This window comes from Coffea arabica, chromosome 6c (assembly GCF_036785885.1).
Source record: "Coffea arabica cultivar ET-39 chromosome 6c, Coffea Arabica ET-39 HiFi, whole genome shotgun sequence".
Classification (NCBI taxonomy): Eukaryota; Viridiplantae; Streptophyta; class Magnoliopsida; order Gentianales; family Rubiaceae; genus Coffea; species Coffea arabica.
Window position 1 is genome coordinate 61,991,218 of NC_092320.1, and position 17,997 is coordinate 62,009,214.

Sequence of the window (17,997 nt, forward strand, 5' to 3'; positions counted from 1 at the left end):
GTCGAGTTCGAGTTCAATAAAAATAAGTTAAGATTCGGTTCGATTAGGCCAAAACTCGACTCAGGAGGGATGAAATGTCTCTTTAAAACTTAATTGGTATCAATCACATTAATTGCGAAACCTAAGAATGATTTTTTGAAGAGGTCACAAGAAATGCAAAATATGAGACTCGAAAAAAGAAAATTATGATATATATATATATATATATATATATACATGTCCTAGAAGGGACGTATGCAACATAATTGGTGCGGAAAGCTAAAATTCGTAAACAATTTTCCTTCTTACAGAGGGGGATAACAGCGTGCTAAGTCTAAAGAACCATACTCACTTATTCTCCATATTCGGAGAGTGACTCTCAGTCTAATCAAGCAAATAGACTAAATGATCTAAATGAAATGCAAGTCTAAATGGTATGATTTGCACATATAAGGATAAAAGGATTAATATAGAGGATATTCAATGCAAATGGAAATAACTTTAAAATGAAAAAAATGCATAAAATGCAATAAATGTCATACAAAGTGTGAATCTAGCACGCGAATGGCCTAAAAGGACTAGCAAATGGTATGATTTGCACATATAAGGATAAAGGGATTAATATAGAGGATATTCAATGCAAATGGAAATAACTTAAAAATGAAAAAAATGCATAAAATGTAATAAATGTCATAGCGCGCGAATGGCCTAAAAGGACTAGCATTAAATCAGTCCATTTCTACAAATTTTCACTAGCCTTGGACTAGTGAGAAATCGGAAGAAAAAATCATAACTAGCATTTGACTAGTATGGTGACATCATACACTCATTATAAATAAACAAATAAATAAAGCAAATAACACATAAAGCATAGATAGCACATAACACGTAAGTATAATATTTAGATGCAAAACCCTAAGAAAGCAAAAAATTATATAAGCACACAAACACACAAGTATGCTAGCAAATAAAACCTAACTATTACATTTGGAAACCCTAGCTATATAATCTAAAAGGGGGATTTTGAAAATAATACACCCGTCTATTACATTTATCTAACTAATTACATTTTTAGCAAAATTAAAATCTATCTATTACATGGCCTATCTAAATACATTTTCTTGGGCAAAAGGGTGAAACCTATCTATTACAATTTGGCATTCAAATGCCTCCCAAATAAGCATCTAAATTAAATAAATGAAAATTTAAAATGAGTAAATAAAAGAAAAAGTACTTAAAACATGCAATCACACATAAAAACACATAGGAGCACATGAAAAAAGATTAAACAAATAATAGAAGGTACCTTCCTTGAAGTAGTGGCTAAATGAGGTAGAGTTTGCCTTATTTATGCTCCAAAATCAACAAAATGATCAAGGTACTAATTTAATTGATAACACTTTAAAAGAAAATGTAAACATATAGCAAATTCACCTTATTATTTTTAAGAAATGTGAATAAACATAAAATCCCTAAAAAAAATACAAATTTTGTAAATGAAGCATGATTTGCAATTTAAAGAAGATAAGCAATTGTAATTAAGAAATAATAAAAATTAAGGATCTAATTGCAAAATTGAGAAGTTTTTGAGGTCAACTTATAATTCTCAAAAATAGCGTCAAAATTGAATACAAAGTAAAATTTAGGGATCAAAATATAATTAAATTAAGGGCCTAAGTGAAAGAAATTCAAAATTTAGGGACACAATGAAATTACTCAAAAGAACAGGGTTTGTTTCTGATTTCACTTAGAAAAACAACCTTGGGCCATATTTTTGGGCAAAACTCTTCAGCCCAATACAAATGACCGGATTATTTTGTTTAAAAGAAAGGATCAACCCAACTTATTTTTTACTTCTTAAAACCAAATAAAAAATGTTGGGCTTGAATCTCAAAACCCATGCACAAACCCAAAATAAAAAAAATTCTTGGCTCAATTCTTTAGTCTAGGAACATGTTCCATTAAACATTTACAACTCAAATGGATCTAACATTACAAAACAAAACATGTTGTAAAACTAATAAAATAACAAGACGTAGGATAAAATAAAATAGAGAGAAGTAGACAAAGGTAATAAACCCTTCTTTCTTATTCGCCCCAAAGATGATAAAAAACTCACCTCTATTTATAGATACACTTAATATAATGAAACTAGAGAGGTTACAAAATTAATTGTATAAGGAGATCAAACCGTCATCCATACTCTTTTATCTTTGGGTGGATTCAATAGATATTTTAATGGGCATTCATTACCATTTAATTGTTTCATAACAAAACAAAAATAAAAGGAACATAAATAAAGAGAAAATTGGCAAGAATTTTCTGACGGGTATGAAGAAATTCCGGCCAAGTTGGCCTGAATCTCGCCAGAACACCTTTTTTCAAACTCTCGAGGCCAGATCTTTTCATTCCGACCAGGCCCTTTTGCTGGCTCGAATAGTCCGTTGAACAAAGGGATTTGGGGCCCAGTTCAGCTTGTGTGGTAAAGTACACACACAACTTACAGTCATACATACTTACAATAACACTTGATCAATTATCAATCTTCAAACTCAAACTAAGTCGAGTGTGATAAAGTACACTCCCGACTTAGAAGGCGAGGGACAATTGAAAACAATTTACAATAAAGCACTAGCATAATCACTTAAACGTCATTTAAGTAACACATAGGTAATGTAAACACACAATGTGGAAACACTCACCGTTAAAGATCGACTAAGCTTCGCTTTCTGGGTTAAACCCTTGATCACTCTCAATTCCTGAGGTAAAATATAACTGCAATCATTTAGGTATTCTTAATGTGAATTCTAATAAGTTTATTTAGAAGTTTAGGATTCTCTAAACAAAGTTCAACTAATCCAAGCAGTCTAGTACTCTTAAAACTTCCATTTGATTCACACTTTTAAGGTTAGGAGTTTTATGTGCAGCCCCAAACATAAGTTCTAAAGTGTAAGGAGAGAAGTTTTAAGCATCAAAATCTCACCAATTTAAGGTTTAAATCACTAGAAACCAAGTTCCTTAGCTTATCAAACAAGATGAAAAATTCGAGCAACCTATCTCTCATTTCTCTTCAAGATTCATCTAATTTATCACTCAAACAAGGGAAATATACATGTACTCCAAATTTAAGGTCTTGTGAGGTGTTTAAACTAGGGTTAAACTATTTTCAACCCAAATTTAGAGATTAAGGCTAGTGAACTTTTCATTTCTTTCCTTTTGAGCTAAACCAGATTCTAGTTTGCTCGTTGTTTAAATTTGCTCTAATTCACCAGCTTTTTAAGTGTTAAAAATCCATAAGACGCACATGAAACTAGGACAAGATGTTATAAGATGTTTCACTTAAGATTACAGCCAATTATCATGGAATTTTTGGAATTAACATGAGAGTTTCAGCCTTCACTCTCTCGGCCAGCAAAACAGATTTTTCCAGCAAAGTTACTTCAAGATTTTCAACAGGGTTTCCATCTTTTACTTGCTTAAATCACCAATCACACAACATACATTCTATCCAACATGAAATAAAACAAACAACAAGTAATTCCAGCATGGTATTCCACCAAGAAACCACCATAAATCTGTCATCAGCTAAGGTATAATCTTCCAACAATTTGGCAGGTTTAAATGTGAAACTTTCTCCACAATTGCTTCATTTTTCCACTCCAACCTAACATGCAGAGAGTAGTTATCATGCTACAGGGTATCTTAAGCAGTAATATGAAATTTGCAGCCAAAGAATCGAAGGGAAAAGCTGGTTAAAGTTCTATTTTTCCTCTCTCGGCTATTGGAAAAAAAATTTAGCAGCAACCAGTTTGAAGCTTATATTTCCTCCAAACATCACTTCAGTTTATACTTGTTTCTGGCATACTTGAGGAAGTTAAGATGCTTTACAAAACATTACAGCTTAAATACGAAATTTAAACCAAAATTTGCAGATGACAGCTAAAGTTTCTTCCCTTCCTTTCTCTTGGATGAAGCTGGAAAATTTCCAGCAGCCTCCCTTCAACATTTCCAACTAAAACTACTTATATACCATTACTTTCACAACTAGTAATCTTATATAACTTGAAGTAGATATATTTCATACTTCTGCTAACATGAATCTTCAAGAAATTTCTAGTTACAAGCGTTAAAATTCCAGCTCCTTAGCCTCGGTCATCTCAGAAATTTTCCAGCACCTAATCAGCCTTTAATCTAAATTTTCTTCAGCTAAGCCTCATGTAAACTCAAGTTAAATATATACGGTATGCCTCTCTTGACATTATTCTCTAAGAAATATCGATAGCAAGCTGAAAATTTCAATTCTTCACTCTCGGTTTCTGCAATTTTCTTCTTGGTTTGGTGTCTTGAAATTCCAGATTTGGTGTTGATTTAAAAGTTCATCTTTTCTTGCTTTTAACACTTCAAACATCATATGCATGATCAGATTAAAGCTATAGGTGTTGCTTAAAGTAAATCCTTACCAGGTTCAACAAAAACTCTTAGCAAAAAAAAACTGAAATTTTCTAGCTTTACTCTGCCGGCAATCATTCTTCACTGTATGAAGAATTCCAGCCAGCATTTCATTATAATCTCATCTTAACAGGTTTCATCTGAAGGTAGAAGCTGCATGCATGTCAAGAAATGTAAACTAGAGAATATACATAAGACATGCAACGAAATTTTAGCAAGTTTTTGGAAGAAACAGGTAGGAATTTGCAGCTTAGTTCATCAGGTAGCTTGTAGCAGCTTTAAACGAATTTTTTTTTTCCAGCTTTGTTGAACTTTGTCTTCCCAAATTTCTTTCTTCTTTTCTTGGTTCTAACTTAGTCTAAAAGACTGCTAGCTAAACGCAACAGAAAAGAGGAGGAAATTCAGTAGTTTACCTCAAGTGCTCAATGGCTTTAAGCTAGGAGAAATTTCTGATCTCTCTCTCCCCGAATCTTAGCTAGATAAACTGAAATCCTTCTTGATTCTTGGCTGGTTCTCACGGTTGAAGGAGGGTAGAATGAATTCCTGGTTGTTGTTGCTTCTTTTCTTTTGGTCTTTCTCTCCTTTTTCCTCTTAATATCTCTCGGGTAGCTAGACTAAAGAATGAACTACAGCCAGCTTCTACTTGTTGCCTCTTAACCGATCAAAATTACATTTGCATGCTACTTGGCTAGCTAATGAGGACAAGTGTCCTCCAAATTGCATGCTGTCTTGTTTGCGGTTGTTTGTGTTGGATCCTTAATCCAACATTGGACTTATATGTGAATAATTATGTATTGCAAACTGTCAATTAAGGTTAAACCCAATTAAAGTGATCAAATATAGTTTGGATTTAATGTATCTAATAGGATGTGGCCTCTTTTATGTGTAGAAACTTATGGACTCCTATTTCAATGATGGGCTGAAATAGGGCTCCAAAGGTAACAGGAATGTTACCTATAAATAGGGTTATGGTCCCCAGGTCACAGGTATCGTTTTAGTTGTCGTATTTCCTAATACCACAAAATACCCCTTTCCTGATATCCCATCGTCAGGAAAGATACCAGAGAGAAACTAAAGGCCTCTCTCAAAGGATCGGTGAATACCTGTTGACCTGGAAGGCCACCCCAAATCTCTAGGGATTCAAGTATCAAGTTTATCAATATGGATTCAGGTACGCTTCCGCTATTTTACAGTTAATATATTTCTTAATAATCGCCATACAGATTTTGGGTTTAAAGGTGATGATTTTCACCAGTGGTTAGATTTAGATAACCACCCTAACAAGTGGTATCAGAGCCCATATGGTTGATTATTAGGAAATATTTTTGTTTTGGTAATTCATAGTTTTTTTGTTGTACGGCTAAGTGTTTCGGATTTCATGTTCTGGCTTTGCCGTTTACTTTTTGCAAGTCTTGGTAATTTGCTGTGTATATTCGGTCATAGTAAATTCGCACGGTTGATTAGTAATTTGCAAGCCTTGGTTGCTGATGGCTTTATAATTGCATGCCTTTTGTTTTCGGCCTCTGCCTCACACAAGAAAAAAAAAAAAAAATGGGGATTCATGGTGCTTTTGGTCTTCGGCCAATTGATTTCGTCTGACTGTACATGCTTATGTTTGGTGGTCAATTGGTCTTCTGTCAGAACTATGAGTCTAGGTTTCGTGTGACTATACATGCTATTGGTTCATTGTTTTGGTTTCATATGGATTCAGTGGGATCCGCATGCTTTGATGATGTAAGCTAACTTGTCTTTCGGCTTCGGGATGTCATTCGTTATTTCCTCTCTTTAAGATTAAATTTTGACTTGTTTATTCGTTTAAGAGCCAATATGTATATTTATTTATGTTAAAGAAATTAGGATTTATTTAATTTAAGTAAACTCTAATAAAGTTAAATAGAACATTTAAGTCCTATAAAATTCATATGTGTGGCCCATTAAATATGTAGTTTTTATAAAGGACTTATGAATTTCAAGAAAATTTTGGGCTTAAATGTTAATTATGGGTCAAATTATGGATATGGACCTTTGGTCCAATAAGTCATGATTTAATTTGATTGATTTGACCATGTTTGATCACGTTTTGACCAAAGTTGATCAATGTCAAAATTTTTTATTTAATTTGGATAATCTTAAATTTGAATATTGGTATGATTATATATATTTTGGAATAAATTAATTGAAATAATATGCCACCAAAGTGACCTCTATTATGGAAATTAATTTATTTTAAAATATAATTAGTTGGGCACTAGTAATTTTATGAATATTGATCGGCCCAAAGGAAGGTCAATATTTAATGAAATTACATGTGTACTTGTGGTAATAAATACGTGATAATTATTTGGATTTTACATGTGATTTATAAATTGGCCCAAAGGAAAATTTATTTTTGACATGTTATTATTATCAGCATTTATTACTGCACCAAGATATCACTCAGAAGTTAATATTTTTGTCCAAAGACGAAATATTAATGGAATATCGGTATCTTGAGATGGGACTACCATTATTTGAATTTATTATTGTTTTGATTTATGTGAGCTTGTTTTAATTATATTATGTTTTCTGTTCAGTTGCGAATGATTTTACAAATATTACTTCCAACATCAATAATATTCCTATGCTGAATGGCACAAACTTCAAGTCCTGGAAAGAAAATCTCTTGATAGTACTTGGAGTAATGGATCTCGACCTTGCGTTAAGGGTTGATTCTCCCCCACCTCTTACAGATCAGAGTACCTCTGATGAAAAGAGAAATAATGAGAGGTGGGAGAGATCAAATCGCTTGTGTCTGATGATCATTAAAAAGGCCGTTCCAGAAGCATTCAGGGGAACAATGTCAGAAACGACTGTAACCGCTAAAGAGTTCCTTCAGGACATTGAAAAAATGTTTATCAAGAACGAAAAGGCTGAAGTTAGTACGCTCTTGACACGCCTAGTTTCAATGAAATATAGTGGTAAAGACAATATCAGAGAGTATATCATGGAGATGTCTCATCTTGCTTCGAAATTAAATGCACTTAAGTTAAAACTCTCTAAAGAGTTACTAGTGCATTTGATTTTAATATCTCTTCCTACACAGTTTAACCAATTTAAGGTGAGTTACAACTGTCAAAAGGAGACTTGGTCTCTAAATGAACTCATCTCACACTGTGTAGAGGAAGAGGAAAGGTTGAAGCAAGAGCAAACAGAAAGTACCCATCTGGTGTCAACCACTAATAATAAAAATAAGGGACTTAAAAGGAAGAAGGAAAAAGGAGCTGCAGGTACAGCGCCACAAAAGAAACAACAAAAGAAATCAAATAATCAGGGAAAAAATAGTTGTTTCTTCTGTGGAGCTGAAGGGCATCAAAAGAAGCATTGCACCAACTATCACGCTTGGCGTGCTAAGAAAGGTATGCTTCTTAATTTGGTTTGTTCTGAGGTTAATTTAACTTCGGTACCTAGACACACATGGTGGTTAGATTCTGGTGCAACAACTCACATCAGTGTGTCTATGCAGGGTTGCCTGAATTGCCGAAAGCCTAATGATAATGAAAGATATATCTACGTGGGCGATGGCAAAACATTATTTAATGATAAAATCTTCAAAAAAAATTTTTTTATTTATTTTTATATCTTTCAAATATTAACGTTCGAACTATATCTTCGCAAGTGGGCACTTGTTAGATAGACCTGTAAATTGTTGTCAATTTTGGCATTCATCTGCTGATCAGCAATTTCCATTTCCTAGTAAGTTCGCAGTTGAAGAGTTGATTTCAAAATAAATGAAACAAAAAAATCATTATTTGATTTAGGTTCCTAAACACACCCTAGTAAAGTACAAAATTAAAAATAACTATGAAGATTGGATGACAACTTACAGACTGAGTGAATTCCTACATGCTTGTGATCAAAGAGCCCCATATGGCCATATCCCATTTTGTTTTGGTCTGTATTTCACATAACCTTTGCTTGCGCCATCAAGCAAAGCCCCATATGCAATGCAAGTGATTCAAAAGCTATTACAAGGTCGTCAAGAAATGATGTACATTGGGATGCTTTTTATTAAATTGATGTTTACGTCTAGGGATGGCAACGGGGTGGGGGACCCTTACCCTGCCCCCACCCCGCTGCCTATTAATTTCCCCTGCCCTCTCCCCTGCCCGTCCCGCTTCCCCTGCTTCCCCCGCTCCACCCCGCTTCCCCCGCAGGGGCTAGTAAAAATTTGTTATATGATTTTATTATAGTTAAAATTTAGCAAATTATCAAGTAGTAAAATATCAATACATCATTAAGTTATTATTCATTATAATTTCACAATTGAAACTCCTAAAAATAATCAAACAAAAGTTATTTGAATACAATCCAATACGATGAAATAAATACAACTAAAATAGTCAAGTTTTTACTTTTGGCACAAATACAATCACTAATTCATTATTATGCTTGTGTTTTTTTTTTGGAGAAAAAATGTTTTATTGTATTAAGTGTAATTAGGAATTTAGTATAAATGTATTAGTAAATTTAGCATAACTAATTAATAAATTTTATTAGTAGACATATATAATTATTAGTATAATCAATAATATCAATTATATTATATATACTAATATACATTATATAATACATATAACTAATAATATAATTATCATAAGTTTGTAACTAATTAAATTAAATATTATATATAATTATATACATATATATTTATTTATATATTTATTTTTTTAGTGGGTGGCGAGGTGGGGGTATACTCCCCCGCCCCCCACCCCATTTCTAAACAGGGGAAAAAAATCCCCCCCACCCCAACCCCTACTCTATTAGTCCCCCTGTGAGGCGGGTGGCTGCGCATTGTCATCCCTGTTTACGTCACTGGTTAAGAACTAAAAAAGGCAATGGCATGACTACTACAATAATACTAACGAAACAAACTTTGTGCTCTAAATTGTAGATGTCAATCACAATTAAATTATGTTTGATCCACCCAAACCTTTCCAGTAATAACTTGTTCAAACTCACCCATTAACTTTAAATGGGTCTAAATGGGTATTCAATTAAACCCATTTAATTAGTGGGTAGTGGGTTGATTCGACTCACTCATTTATATCAATTTAAAAATAGTTATACATTTTAACTTAATTTTTAGTGTGTGTGTTAAGGAGATAAAATTGAATTTTCTACCAATCTAATAACAGTAAAATGTTGTTATTTCTTGTCAAACAACATATGAAATTTTTTTTTAATTAGAATTTCAAATGAGTCATAAATGGGTATAATTAGATGTACCATTAAATGATATAAATGAGTATCCATTTACACCCATTTATATAAATTGGTATAAATGGATTGACCAAATTATACCTATTATCCAATTATGATCCGTCCAAATCCGCCCAAGTCGTCCATTTTGACACCTCTCCTTCAAAGCATTATTCGAGAAATGGAAAATTCACACCGTTCCCTTCTCTATGCACAAACCCAAGCGATATATTGCCTCGATATAGTGTGGTTTTTACAATTCTGTATTAATTTGCTTTTTACATTTTTCCGACGGACTGTACTTTTCTGCTTCTCGTCGTCGAAGTGTATTTCCTACTCTTTTGGCTGACATATTAATACTTCTAACAAGGAACTGTATTTAATAAGCAAACCTATTAAATTAGTTGTTTTTGGAATGCGAAATAAAACAACTTGAGACTTGGTATTAGAAACCAAATTTGATTTTCTGTGCAATGAAATTTTACTTAAGCAAATTTAGTTAAATTTCAATCAAATTTAGTTGCACAATAAAATCAAATTCAATTAAAACAGGGAATAGAACAAATTGAGACTTTATCTTACAAATTATATTTTTTTGCATATAATATGAAGTCTCAAGTTTTTTTTGTTTTTTAATCTTCCCCACTATTGGGTTCGGGGTTCCAATCGGCATTTGGGGATGGGAAGTGTATAGGGAGGGGTGATAAGAGTTTATTTTACGTATTTTTAAGTGCATTTTATTAGTTAATTTTGAGTTGATTATCTAGTTTTATAAATAAAATAAAGAGGTTTTTGGTAAAATTATATATTGTTGGTAAAAGTGGATAATATTGCATTTTTAGTGATTTTAATGATAAAAACTTCATTTTTATGCAGGAATGATGATTCAATCACCAAAGGATGTCAAATGAGATGAAAAATAGAAAGTTGGTGATGAATTCAAGTGGTAACAAGAAGAATGAAGTGAAAAACGTTCAAGTGAGGAAATGCAATACAAATCAGTTTTAACATTCTTCGGTATTTTGGCTATATCTGGAGCTATACTTATCGGATTGAGGTGATCTTTATACCATTTTAAAGCTAAGAAAGAGACCTACAATTGGTATGAAGACATCGAAATCCAATTCTGCTGTTTTCATGGACAAAAAGTCGGAATACAGAAGCTGCACTCTGTGGTCGAAACTGGAAACAGGGGTTTGACCAGGTGAGAGTATTTCGATCATATCTCTGGCTGTACAACTCCGATTTGGATGATTTTTATAGCATTGGAAAGCTAACTCAAAGGGCTACAACTTTGGTGTTTTGCACAAAAGCCAGTTCGGCCTTTATGATAGAGAAAATCACAGATGAAGTAAGGCCAAAGTGAATACGCGAGTACACAAAACGTGACTTGTAACCGCGTTTTGTGTAGGCGCGTTTTCTGGCCGTAATTCTGCAATTTGCTCAGTCAATTCTCTTATGTTCAAACTACTTTCCAGCTACAATCTGCAAGAGAATTCGGTGCACATGCCTCAGAAGACAAAAGGGCAATAAAGATGGCTTATTTTCAAGTCAAAAATATTGGTTTTTGACTATGCTAACAAAGTGCAGATTTGGGAATCAAAGGTTAGAATTTGACTTGGAAAAATAGAGCCTTTGAGTAGTTTTTATGCTAAGACATTGAGAGAGGTCTGGGAGAGCCATACGTAGCTTAGTTTCTTACAGAAAAACATATTCTCTCTAGCTAGGTACTTGCAAAGGGACAATTGAGGTTTCATCTTGTAATAATCTAAATTCAAGACAAGGAGATTTTTGGAAGGCTTCACCATATCTTGGCTAAGACTTTCTTTACTCTTTTTGTATTTGTAAATTCATGATGATTTGCATTAATGAAATTATGAGTGTTTCATCATTCATGAGTAGCTAATTTCCTTTATCTAGGGAGTAGATGAAGCTTATGGCCAAGTGATATGAAGTGATTGTGATTTATACTTGTTATATCTTGTATTAACTTATCCACTTGTGTATGCTTGATTACTTGTTGTTGTTTGATCACCAATAACAGGTTTATAGTTGTTTTTATTCATTAAGAAATGGTAAAAATAATGGAATGACACAAGTAGAACTTGAGTTGTATATTCATGAGAATAGAAATACATTCAAGTGGATGAAATCTGCATTTCATGTGTGAATAAGAACAGATTTAGTATTTACCAAGAGATTAGGAAAAACTAATCTGTTTTAACCCATTATTATCATGAGAATGTGATTTTGGTATTTCTGGAAATGAATCCTTGGTTAAACAAGAGCAATAACAAGTGTTGAATTAATTCATTTTAGATCTTTTGAGTCATAAGTGGAATCTACATCCCTAGATCTTAATATTTAGTGAATTCTATTCCTTTTGTGAAATTGCATTTATCTAGTTAAGAATTTTTGTAGTTGAATTAAATTCTGAATTTTTCTGCTCAAATTTATTGTGAGTCTAAATAATAGAGTAAATTAGTGTCTAATAATTGTTTTAATAGCTCCTCGTGGGATCGACCCGATACACATCTTGTACTACAATTGCGACCTGTATACTTGCAGTCCAACGGGTGTAAAATCGGAATTAAACTTGCATTGATATATAAAAATCCCGTCAAGTTTTTGGCGCCGTTGCCGGGGAGCGGCAATATTAGAGCCTAACCAACTCTATTAATTTAGACAGATTTATTTTTGTTAGTTGAGCTGACTATATTTAATCTTTTATTGTAATCAGTTTTTGACCATTGAAGTTGCATAATATTCCTTATTTCTGTTTGTAGTGTATGCACCGGGAGTCTCGAGAAGTCGCACCCTTCGATCCAGAAATTGAGAGGACACTACGTAGACAAAGGAGGCACACACAACAGCAAGAGGAACAAGAGATTTGGCAACCAATAGAGGAAATTTTGATAGAACTACCGTTTGAAGAAGAAATGGCTGAAAATGAAGCAAATAGGCGAGTTCTACGAGATTTTGCTCTACCGGGAACACAAGGATCTCAAACAAGTATAGTAAGGCCTACGGTAAATGCTAACAATTTTGAGATTAAACCATCACTTATCCAAATGGTTCAACAATCTCAATTTGGAGGTAATGCAGTAGAAGATCCTAATACACACTTAGCTACATTCTTGGAAATTTGTGATACAATTAAAATGAATGGAGTTAGTGATGATGCTATAAGGCTAAGATTGTTCCCATTTTCATTGAGAGATAAGGCCAAACTTTGGCTACACTCTCATGCTCCTAATACTTTCACCGGATGGGATGATTTATCAAGAGCATTCTTAAATAAGTATTTTCCACCAGGTAAGACTGCTAAGCTAAGAATGGATATCACTAGTTTTAGCCGAATGGAAGGTGAATCATTATATGAGGCATGGGAAAGGTTTAGAGATTTGCTTCGGAAATGTCCACATCATGGACTGCCGGAGTGGTTAATCATACAAACCTTTTATAATGGTTTATCTTTCTCCACTAAAACTATTATTGATGCAGCCGCAGGTGGAGCTTTAATGGGTAAATCACCCCAAGAAGCTCAGAATTTGATAGAAGAAATGGCCGCAAATAACTACCAATGGGCCAATGAAAGAGGTAATACAAGACGTCACGCAGGTATGATAGAAATGGACACTCTCAATATGCTGAGTGCTCAAATGAATAATGTGATGAAGTTGCTAAATAGACAAGGTGGAGTTGGTCCAAGTTCATCTAATGCACATGCAGCATGTTGTTCTATATGTGGAGGTGAACATGATATTAATGAGTGTGTTGATTCTGAGCAGGTACAATTTGTCAATAATTACAACCGAAATGCTCCAAATAATCCCTACTCGAATACTTACAATCCGGGGTGGAGAAATCATCCAAACTTTGGATGGAAAGATCAAGGCAATCAACAAAGGCCAACCAATCCGCCGGGATTTCAACCAAGGCAACCACAGGCTGAAACTAAACCAAGTTGGGAGATCGCGGTGGAAAAACTTGCTAAGGTGACTTCGGATAGATTCGAGCGAGTTGAGGGGCGGTTGGACCAATTAGCTGGGATGTACAGAAACTTGGAGGTTCAAATTGGTCAAATTGCCAATGTGATCAACAATAGAAACCCTGGTGAATTACCAAGTAAAACCGAAGTGAATCCGAGAGAGCATGTCAATGCAATCATTCTTAGAAGCGGTAAAACGGTTGAGGGATTCGATTTTGAAAATTCAGGTGGTGAAAAAGACAAGAAGCAAGTAATTGAAGGGGAGCAAGAAAGTCAAAATGATCATGTTATCATTGATATTGATGCACTTCATCCCAAATTAAATTCTAATGTGATACCTTTTCCTCACAGGTTGAAGAAAGATGGACAGGATCGGGAGTTTGAAAAGTTCTTCAAAATGTTTAAACAATTGCACATTAACATTCCTTTCATTGATGCTATAACACAGATTCCCTCTTATGCACGTTTCTTGAAAGACATCATGTCAAAGAAGAGGAAAATTGTAGATAATGAGATGATAGCATTAACGGAAGAGTGTAGTGCATTGATTAAAAATAAACTCCCTCCTAAATTGAAAGATCCGGGAAGTTTTTCTATTCCTTGCACTATTGGTCAATTGCATTTTTCTAATGCTTTATGTGATTTAGGTGCAAGTGTATCGCTTATGCCGTTATCGGTTGTCCGGAGATTGGGACTTCAAGAGCTAAAAGCTACCAATATTACATTGCAATTGGCGGATCGGTCAATCACACGTCCCATGGGTATTTTGGAAAATGTGCTCATAAAGGTAAGACAATCTATAATACCTGTGGATTTTTTTGTCTTAGATATTGAAGAAGATGTGAGAATGCCAATTATTCTAGGACGACCGTTTTTAGCCACTGCACGAACTATAATTGATGTAGAAAAAGGCAAGCTTATATTACGGGTTAATGGTGAGGAATTGGAATTCAATTTGGATAATAAAGAAGGGAGTATAGAGCCTACTGCCCTTGTTTCTAATATGCCATCTGATGAAAAGGTTAACCAAGAAAGGACCGAAGAAGTTAAATTTATAAATATCTTTGGTACTAACTTTCATGGTGTAGGAACAAAGGAGGAGAAGATAAGGATGGAAGTTGGCTTAATAAATTCGCCATTCCATGAAGAAAATGGTGAAAAGTTGAGCCAATTCAGAAAAGACAAGCAAAATCCACTCCAAGGTGAAGTTGAGCCTCTCTATGACAAGTCTAATATTCCTCCTTGGCATTTGAGGAAATTGGACTATGAAGATCAATGCATGGTTCACCACATGGTGGATTGGCTCGGGAGTTTCGACCCATGGGGAGAAAATCTCTCTCTAATGCTCTAAAGTGATTCAACTTTTTCAGTCGAGCCAACGACTATAAACAAAAGCGTTAATTGGGAGGCAACCCAATGTTTATGTTATTTGTGTTAATTTTTTGTGATTTTTAGACTTAAATAAGTGTTTTAGTTAATTTGTTATTTTTGTGTTATAGGGTTGGCAAATGGAAGCAAGAATGACCATTTGAGGTGAAAAGGGCAAACTTTGATCAAGCAACTCAACCCCTCGATTTGTGTTAAAGGTGTTTTTGATTCATTATAAAGGGGTAAAATGCATGTTGTTATCATTTTACATGTGCGCACATTGATAAGAATTGGAAACAAATGATCCATGATGCATTTTGAGTGATTGGGGTACCAATGGTAATTTTTCAAAGTTCATTTTCTGCAAAAAATTGCAGAAGAAAACGCACCAAGCATGAAAACGCGCTTATGAATCGCGTTTTCATCAAAGCGCGTTTCAAATTCTGCAACGAGACTGAAGAAAACGCGCTTAATAAACGCGACACCAAGTCGCGTTTATCAGCTAAATCGCGTTTTCAAGCTTGGATCATAATCCAAAAACGCGACTTCAAATACGCGACTAAAAGTCGCGTTTTATAACACAGCCGCGTTTTGTATCCTGCAAGATTTGTACATAAAACGCGACTTTAGAAACGCGAGTTGAAGGCGCGTTTCTAGTCGCGTTTTCTGTGTCCCTATATAGGCTTCAGAAACGCGATTTCAGCTTCATTTCTGCCTCTGTTCTTAATTTTCCAGGCGCGTTTTTCTTTTTCTCTTCTACCCAACTCACAAATCTTCCATTTTGTTGCATAATCTTGCTAGAAAACATCCACCCAACACCTTTTGAGCTTCATACAACCTTTTTAACTGATTAAAATCAAGAAAAACACCTCAAATTCAGTTTTTGAAGGATTGAAGGTTAGGGTTCTTCAACTCTAATTTCTTCAATTGGAGGTCAATTGGAGGTTGTTTCATAGGGCTTTTTGCATTTTTAGCATCACCAAACATCCTTCTACGTGATTGAGGTAAGTTTCTTCATCGAATCTTTTGATTTTTGAAAGTCATATTTTTTATCCTGAGCTATCTGACATCTTTTAATGTCGACAATTTGATGATGTATTTGACTGTTTTTGAATTTATTCATGCTCATTGAGATTGTTTAAGTATGTTTATGAGTTTAAATGTAGCAATTTGTTGGTCATTATTGCTTTATAAATTCATAATTGCTATATTTGAAGGAAATTGACAAATGAAGTTAGGATGTTTTTGAGCCATTGGTGATGTTAAATTATGGTTAAAAATGGTTAGTTGATGATGTTTAAGCATGTGCATTGTGTATAGTGAGTAATTTGGTTGATTTGGTGAGTTAATTAGTTTAATTTTTGCCTAAACATGATTATAGCTAAAAGCATATTATTATTGTTAATTCTAAATAGTTATAATCATAATTGTTCCTATTTTCACTAATTAAATTATAATTGATACATATCTTGTGTAATTTGGTGATTTTGAGCAACTTTAGGCAGAAAATATGTCATGTACGATCATTGAATGATTAGAACTTGAGCAATTGTATTTGAGGTTATTTGGATTAATGCTGAACTTTTGTTGCCAAATAATGAGTTGTAGTACATGTGGATAATTGAAATATTTTTTAGGTACTATGCCAAGGGGAAGAAGAGCGGTACTTTCATCCTCTAGTAGTGAGGAGAGGGAGGTTAATGAGGAGATGGAGGTGACTGAGGAGGAGAATTCACCTTCTCCTCCACCAGTTAACCGACAGCCTGGTGAGGGCACCTCTCGTGGAGCGGGAAGATCTGTGTTTGACAGTGCAAGGTTCACTAATCGGAGGAATCAAGAATGGCATGAGGAGCATGCTAACTTGGAGTTCCTATTTGAGATGCACGTGAACCAAACGGTGGAGATGATGTATAACATCTCGGAGGCTTTTGCTCAGCTTGGATGGGCTCCGATTCTCACCTTACCAAACCATTACTACCCCGACTTGGTGCGCGAGTTTTACGCCAACATTGAGAGTAAGGCGCGCCACAGTGGAGAAATGGTTGAGTCCTGGGTGCGTGGAAGACGAATCGTCTTGTCACGTCAAGATTTGGCCGCTATTTTGGGGTGTATGGATGACGGACGTCCAGTAGATTTGAAGAAGGAGTTTGTTCCCCCGAATAGGAAGTGGGATCCCTCGCTGGCCATGGCCAGGTTTGGTCTTGAGTACCAACCTTTTCGCTCTACAAGGAAGGAGACCATTTTGGCGAATGTCTTCGAACCTCGTCATCGGCTTATCATTTACATGATGGCTCACAATGTCATCCCAAAGAAGACGGGGCACACGGAGGTTCGCAAGAGCGATATTTACTTCCTTGATTACATGTTCCATAACCGAACTTCCCCGTATGCTCGAATTTCATTGCCGAACATCATCATCAGCCACATTAGGTCTACGGCGAGGCGTAAGACAACTTCCTTCAAACTTTCATTTCCTCGTCTACTGACTTTAATCTTCCCCCGTTTTGAGGTTAGCTTGGAAGGCATGAGGCGGGAGAATGTTCCTCCACGAGCTGAAATGACTCTTACTACTCTTCGTCGGCTTGGTATTGGCACGGGGGACATTCCACGCCCTGTTCAGGAGCGGAGACAGAAGGCTAGACATGGTCGCGAGGAAGCTGGACCATCTACTGCAGCACCACCTCCTCCTCCGCCACAAACCAATTGGCAGCGGCTTTTCGGTCGCTTGGACGGCATCGATCATCATTTAGCCCGACTGGATACTCGCCTAGACCACATTGAACATCATCTAGGCGTACATCCACCTCCCGTCAATGATGATGAAGATGACGATGAAGGGGATGATTGAGGCTGCCCTTTGGCTGGCTTTTCTTTTGTTTGCTTGTTTTTGTGTTATTTTTATCTTTTGTTTGAAAAATGTTAACTTACATTCCTTATTTTGAATTTTGGAACTTGTGGCAGTAACTAGTAGA

At 35.0% G+C, this 17,997-nt stretch overlaps 1 protein-coding gene, 1 long non-coding RNA gene and 1 other non-coding gene across 3 annotated transcripts; 1 reads left to right on the forward strand and 2 right to left on the reverse strand.

The window, feature by feature from the left end:
- Positions 1–3,425: 3,425 nt before the first annotated feature.
- LOC140008162 (uncharacterized) lies at positions 3,426–5,035 on the reverse strand. The gene is made up of 2 exons (XR_011815564.1): positions 4,842–5,035; positions 3,426–3,643 (listed from the first exon to the last, which is right to left on the reverse strand). It is a non-coding gene; the product is annotated as an uncharacterized lncRNA (long non-coding RNA).
- Positions 5,036–12,992: 7,957 nt separating this feature from the next.
- LOC113694423 (small nucleolar RNA R71) lies at positions 12,993–13,099 on the reverse strand. The gene has a single exon (XR_003449373.2). It is a non-coding gene; the product is annotated as a small nucleolar RNA R71 (small nucleolar RNA).
- Positions 13,100–13,298: 199 nt separating this feature from the next.
- LOC140008897 (uncharacterized) lies at positions 13,299–15,189 on the forward strand. The gene is made up of 2 exons (XM_072053803.1): positions 13,299–14,678; positions 15,157–15,189. Exons 1-2 carry the CDS (start codon positions 13,299–13,301, stop codon positions 15,187–15,189), a joined length of 1,413 nt encoding a protein of 470 aa, XP_071909904.1.
- The last annotated feature ends 2,808 nt before the right edge of the window (positions 15,190–17,997 follow it).

Coding starts and splice junctions, on each gene's coding strand:
- LOC140008897 (XM_072053803.1), top strand. CDS start 13,299: ATGGACACTCTCAATATGCTGAGTGCTCAAATGAATAATGTGATGAAG. Junction 14,679..15,156: donor ATATGCCATCTGATGAAAAG/GTTAACCAAGAA, acceptor TTTGTGTTATAG/GGTTGGCAAATGGAAGCAAG.